The following is a 6,346-nucleotide window of genomic DNA, read 5'->3' on the forward strand; positions in this document are numbered from 1 at the left end:
GTGCGAAGTTCCACGCGGCGCACGGAGCCGCTGCCAGTCCTCTAGCGCCCTCTGCTGGAGCGCGGTCGAGGGACTCCGTGCGGGCGGCGGCGGCCTGGCCTGTCCCACTCGCTGACCATACTGCGGTCGGTGCTGGTGCCCCTTCTTAGGTCCACTGTCCTGGGGCTCAGGACGGCTCACCCACCCCGCCCTCCGGCACCCCTCCCCAGCTCTCGGCTCGTTCCACTGACAGGTGGAGAAATAGGAAGCCACAGCGCCCCAGGCTCTAGTGAGGACAGACCCCTGACTGTCCCCGGACTGGGCGTCACAGGGCGGGGCCCCGGGATGGGCACTTTTGAAGAGGAGGGCAGGGCCTTGCGTGGGTCACCCTCGTGCGTTGAGGTGCATGCAGGGTGTTTAGGACCCAGGGGAAGACCGGGGGCGGCTCCCTGGACAGAGGGAGATTTCGGCTCCCCCCGCAGCCCCCCTCCGCCGCCGGGTGAGCGGCTCAGATGTCCCGGTAGTCGCGGCTCTGGCGCTCCGCACCCTCCGTCTGCGGCAGCGGGGGCTGGCGGCTCCGGCCCCTGCCCGGCCCCCTCCCCCAACCTCATGCCTCAGCCCTAACCCCGCCGCCCTCCCCTGCGGGGGGCCTTTCTCCGTGTCCCCCGCCCACTCCGTCCACTTCGGGCGCCATGAACGACCAGTACCACCGGGCAGCCCGGGATGGCTACCTGGAGCTCCTCAAGGAGGCCACCCGGAAGGAGCTGAATGCCCCCGATGAGGATGGCATGACCCCAACTCTCTGGGCTGCCTACCACGGCCACCTGGAGTCGCTGCGCCTCATTGTGAGCCGCGGGTGAGTACTCCCCACCCAGCGCCCTTGAGACCCCTGAGACCACCCCAGACTCCCTGGGATCCATCCTCCACCCCTCCTCTGAGCTGCCTCCTTCCCCTGCAGACAGGTGGACCCTTAGACCCTGGCGTTTGTGGGAGAGACACACGTGGAGGGGGACCCAAGCAGAGGCATCTGACACTTGTAACACTTGTGACCTCGATCTGGGGCTAGGAGGGGGAGAAACCGGGATTTGGGGGTTCCTGATTATGGGGGGTTGCTGCAGAGTGAGGGGAAGGTGGGAGAGATCCCCTGGCTGGGGTCCCCCTGAAAGTAAGAGTGAGGGGCTTAATGAGACTCGGAGAGAAGGCTGGGAAGTCTGGAGGGGCCAGCAGTGGGGGCTAGAAAGGGTAGGGTCTTCACTGCCCACTCCGCAGCCTTGGATCCAAAGGGCTTTCCCAGCCAGCACCCACCTTCCCTGGCAGGCTGGTGTCACACAGCGCTTGCCCGGGGATTTATGGACACTGTCCAGAGCGCCAAATGTCACTGATTCAGCCACCCCATTAACTCTCTCCAAGTCCCTCCCCCACAGCCGGGCATAGCTAAGCAATGGGGAGACTGTGATGTGGTCACCCTGAAGGGGCCTCTCTCCCCTCCCCCTCCCTTTGGAGTTGTCCTAGGGCGAGGGGTGGGCATAGAGTGCAGGTGTCAGCGCCAGGGAAGGGGCCTGGAGGTGGCAGTTAAGCCACCTCCAGGACTAGAGCCACTGACATGGGTTCCTTGGGGCTAAAGTCAAATGACTGTGACCAACTCCCTCAGCCCCAATGGCTTTATAAAGAGGAGTCAGGTTGGTCTGAACACCAGGGCGGCCTGGACAGGATGAGGGGTGGACAGGACACCCCAGGAGGGTTGATATGAAGTCTCAGGTCATGGGAGAGAGGGCTGGGGCCCAGGCACTGGCCTATGGCCTGATCATGTAGTGGGTGCTGGAGACCCCTCCCTCTTGCCCCCTCCTTGGGCTGCTCCTTGGGCCCAGCATCAGGTGGGAGCAGCCTCGAAGCCTGGGCAGCTGAGCCATGTCCCGGGAGGCCAAGGCTGACTGGCCCCTCCTCATCCCAGGAGAGCACACAGTGACACTGTCCCCTGCCATCCCTTCAGAGAGGCTCATGGGAGGAAGGGAGAAGGGGAAGAGGTCTCCCCTTGGGTATGCCAAGCCCCAACTCCTCCAGAGACCAGGATTGGTGTTTGATGGGGTGTGGGTCGGGTGCTGGCAGGCCCTTCCCACACTGGCCTGTAGGACTTGGTGGCCAGGAGGGGAGGCCCAGGAGGGAGTGTGTGAGGAGCTGTTGAGACAAGGGAGTGATTCTTCCCCCAGCCCTGGGGGTTGGCCTCGTGGCCTCATTAGTGCAGGGCAGGGGTGCTGTGCTGGGCCCCCAAGGGAGGGAGAGCTCCGGAGGAGTCTTGGGAGCTTGCCCTGAGGGACACAGTCTGGTGTGAGGGGTGCTTGTGGGGGCTGTCGGGGGTCCCTGGACAGGCTCAAGTGAGACAGCCTTGAAGGGATAACAAAGAGGGGGCAGCCTGGGGAAGGGAGGGCTTCGGAGCGCAGGCAGCTGATTTCCCTCCTCCTCCCCTCCAGTCCTGGCTGCCCCCGCACTCCCCTCCTGGCCCAGGCCAAGGCCCGACACTTCCTCTCACACTCGGGCTTGCCAGGGCTGGCCCTGCTCCCTGCAGACAGGGCCCTGCCTGCTGACACACAAGCCCACACCTCACACACGCTGACCCGGGGCTGGGGCCCGGTACACACCACCCTCTGGTCTGTTCTCTTTGACGGTCACTCGGCACACGCAGCCACACTCACCACCATGCCTGCCTAGAGACCCAGACGCGGCCCCGGCCCCCCAGTGCTCTGGCCAGCTCTGTGCTGGGCCTCATGAATAATTTACTCCCTTCTCTCAGGGCATCAAATATTTATCCCCTGAGATTCCCAGTCCTCAGTTAGCTTGGGGAAGGTCCCGCCCCAGTCCCGCCTTCTCTGACACCCCACCCCCTGCACACCTGGGGCCATTTTCCCCTGGGCTCACCCCTGGGCTCACCTGTTGGGTGGCTCAGGCCTGCAGGTCTCCTGGAGTCGAAGAGGTCTCAGGCCCACAGTCCCTTTGGGGGTTGCTGTGACAGTGGGGGAGCTCCCTTCCCCCCTCCACTCCCTCCACCTCCATCCCCAGCCAGGACTCGTCACTAGTCCCTCCTGGATGCTTTCCCTGCAGGGGTGACCCGGACAAGTGTGACATCTGGGGCAACACACCCCTGCATCTGGCAGCTTCCAATGGCCACTTGCACTGCCTGTCCTTCCTGGTGTCCTTCGGGGCCAACATCTGGTGCCTAGACAACGACTACCACACGCCGCTGGACATGGCTGCCATGAAGGGCCACATGGAATGCGTGCGCTACCTGGACTCCATCGCGGCCAAGCAGAGCAGCCTCAACCCCAAGCTAGTGGGTAAGCTGAAGGACAAGGCCTTCCGCGAGGCGGAGCGGCGCATCCGCGAGTGCGCCAAGCTGCAGCGCAAGCACCACGAACGCATGGAGCGGCGCTACCGGCGCGAGCTGGCCGAGCGCTCCGACACCCTCAGTTTCTCCAGCCTCACGTCCAGCACCCTGAGCCGCCGGCTGCAGCACCTGGCGCTGGGCAGCCACCTGCCGTACTCGCAGGCCACGCTGCACGGCACGGCCAGGGGCAAGACCAAGATGCAGAAGAAGCTGGAGCGGCGCAAGCAGGGCGGCGAAGGCACTTTCAAAGTCTCCGAGGATGGGCGCAAGAGCGCCCGCTCGCTCTCGGGCCTGCAGCTGGGCAACGACGTGATGTTCGTGCGCCAGGGCACCTACGCCAATCCCAAGGAGTGGGGCCGAGCCCCGCTCCGGGACATGTTCCTCTCGGACGAGGACAGCGTCTCCCGTGCCACGCTGGCAGCCGAGCCTGCCCACTCGGAGGTCAGCACCGACTCAGGCCACGACTCCCTCTTTACCCGCCCCGGCCTGGGCACCATGGTGTTCCGCAGAAATTACTTGAGCAGTGGGCTGCACGGACTGGGCCGCGAGGATGGGGGGCTGGACGGGATGGGAGCGCCTCGGGGTCGGCTGCAGAGCTCCCCTAGCCTGGACGATGACAGCCTGGGCAGTGCCAACAGCCTGCAGGACCGCAGCTGTGGGGAGGAGCTGCCCTGGGACGAGCTGGACTTAGGCTTGGACGAGGACCTGGAGCCCGAGACCGGCCCGCTGGAGACCTTTCTGGCCTCTCTGCACATGGAGGACTTTGCCGCCCTCCTGCGGCAGGAGAAGATTGACCTCGAGGCTCTGATGCTATGTTCTGACCTCGACCTCCGCAGCATCAGCGTCCCCCTGGGGCCCCGAAAGAAGATCTTGGGGGCCGTGAGGAGGCGGCGGCAGGCGATGGAGCGCCCGCCGGCCCTGGAGGACACAGAGCTGTGAGTGTCCAGCCTGGCAGGGGGATGGAGGAACAGGAGTTGGAAGGCCCCTGAGGAGGGAGTACAGATCTGCCTATTCAGGAGTAGGGGGTGGGGGCTACTGTATTTCATAAAATCGAAATGGGGCCATTGATGATAAAAGGCCCCCTTATTTTATTTACCACCAGCTCAGAAAAAGAAGTTGCCAATTTAATGATGACCCAAGGCATTCTTATCACAGCTAGTGTAAAGTGCACCTCGATTTTGGGGACATCAACATGTGGGGAAATGGTCGTCTTAGTGTCACCGAGTTTCAACAGTCACGGGAATCACAGTTGGGGTGTTTTTGAGCCCTCCCACCTCCCAGGTGCTGGGTTGTGCCCTTGAACAAGTTCTCTTGCTTAATCCCTCTAAAAGCCCGTGTGCCCGGACTGTATTGGTGGATTATATCGTTCCCATTTTATAGCGGATGAGCAAGTGGAGGCTCAGACAGTTAGAATAGCTCACCTCAAGGTCCTGCTGCTGCTCAACATGGAGCTGGGCTTGATCCCTGGTCTGCATGGCTTTAGAGCCTGGGGTCAAAGTGGCTCCCATGGGATGCAGGGCTTGCAGTCAGCAGGGCCTCTCAGTTGCCCAAGACCTCAGGCAGATTTTTTTTTTTTTTTTTTTTTTAAAGACAGTTTCCCTCTTGTTGCCCAGGCTGGAGTGCAGTGGCACAATCTCAGTTCACTGCAACCTCCACCTCCCGGGTTCACGAAATTCTCCTGCCTCAGCCTCCTGAGTAGCTGGGATTACAGGGGTGCACTACCATGCCCAGCTAATTTTTGTATTTTTAGTAGAGATGTGGTTTTGCCATGTTGGCCAGGCTTATCTCGAACTTCTGACCTCAGGTGATCTGTCCACTTCGGCCTCCCAAAGTGCTGGGATTACAGGCGTGAGCCACCGCACCCGGCTTTAGGCAGATGTTTTACCTGCTATTCCTGAACTCTGCAACCAGGAACGTGGGCAAATGCTCCCAAATGCTCTGGAGGCAGAGTTCATGTTCCAAAGCCCGTCATAGTTGGCCAAGGCCGCTGCCACAATGGTCATGCTGTGGCCAGCCCCTGCCCTGGCCCCTCCCCTGCAGCATCCCACAAGCCCAACAAATGCTGTCCTCATTTCCTCTTAGGTATCTATGGCCTTTATCCTGAGTGGCTGGGGCAGGGAGGGTGTGGGGAGGCAGGCTGGTTTAGAGTTTTGGGGATGGGGAGGTCACCCGTAGGCTGGCATCCTCCATCCCTGACCATCAACCTGCTGAGAGATGGGAAGGCTAAGTTGTCCAGATGGCTGTCCTGGGTGAAAATGATGCCTCTAAAGGACCTCACGTGAAATCTGTTTCTTTCTGTCTCTTCCTCCACAGATAACGGGGGGCTCCTCTCCCCAGACCAAAATGAATTGCAAGTTGCCACAACCTGTGGTGGGGCCTCAAGGTCCTCACAGTCGCCAGTCCTGCAGCCCCCTTCCCCAGGAGCAAGGACCACGTGGGTCGACTCCTTTGAAAGGCTGTCCACACCTTGAAGCAGAGGGTGTAGCCTGGAGGCACCAGAGGGGCAAGAGAATGTCCCCTCCAGTTCTGAGGGGTCACAAAGGCCCTGAGCCACCCATTCTGAGCAGCCCTAAAGGACATGTAGACTTGGGGGAGGCTTACCCCAGAGGGAGGGCAGGGGCATGGAACTGGATGGGAGTGTGGGAGGTGAATGCCGGAGGGCGTGCCTGTCCCGGGCCCCTCCCCTGATGGTCTTGTTCTCTTGTGCTCAGGCCGGAGACTTGCTCACTTCCTGCATTTTTGTGAAGGGAAGAGTTTGGGCTGCCTCCCCTCTTCCAGTCCACCCCAGAGGGGAAGTTCCTCAGCCAGACTCTTCAGCCAAATGCCCCAACTTTCAGTCTGCACCCATTCCAAGCACAGCCAGCATCCCCTCCTTCAGCCAGTGGCCAAGGCCCGGAGCTGGAGAGCCAGGCTGGGGGTACTGACGCCCTTCCCAGCTCATCCAGGGATGGAGCCTGGCCTGTCTTCCTCCAGCCTCCCGCTTTTTCA

General features: G+C 61.7%; 1 protein-coding gene across 2 annotated transcripts; it reads left to right on the forward strand.

Moving 5' to 3' along the window:
* The first annotated feature begins 472 nt into the window (after nucleotides 1-472).
* Nucleotides 473-5,948, forward strand: USH1G (USH1 protein network component sans). 2 transcript variants are annotated; one of them, XM_050764321.1, is made up of 3 exons: nucleotides 473-835; nucleotides 3,076-4,293; nucleotides 5,672-5,948. In XM_050764321.1, exons 1-3 carry the CDS (start codon nucleotides 672-674, stop codon nucleotides 5,673-5,675), a joined length of 1,386 nt encoding a protein of 461 aa, XP_050620278.1. In that variant the 5' UTR covers nucleotides 473-671; the 3' UTR covers nucleotides 5,676-5,948. The 2 variants fall into 2 exon arrangements, with proteins under 2 accessions (XP_050620278.1, XP_050620279.1); XM_050764322.1 differs by lacking the exon at nucleotides 5,672-5,948 and having other exon boundaries at nucleotides 3,076-4,297.
* Nucleotides 5,949-6,346: the final 398 nt, after the last annotated feature.

This window comes from Macaca thibetana, chromosome 16 (genome assembly GCF_024542745.1).
Source record: "Macaca thibetana thibetana isolate TM-01 chromosome 16, ASM2454274v1, whole genome shotgun sequence".
NCBI lineage: Eukaryota > Metazoa > Chordata > Mammalia > Primates > Cercopithecidae > Macaca > Macaca thibetana.

Bases quoted from the DNA above. Each gene is read 5' to 3' on its own strand.
- USH1G (XM_050764321.1), top strand. From the start codon at position 672: ATGAACGACCAGTACCACCGGGCAGCCCGGGATGGCTACCTGGAGCTC. The intron at 836-3,075 runs GTGAGTACTCCC...CTTTCCCTGCAG, and splicing joins CGCCTCATTGTGAGCCGCGG to GGGTGACCCGGACAAGTGTG.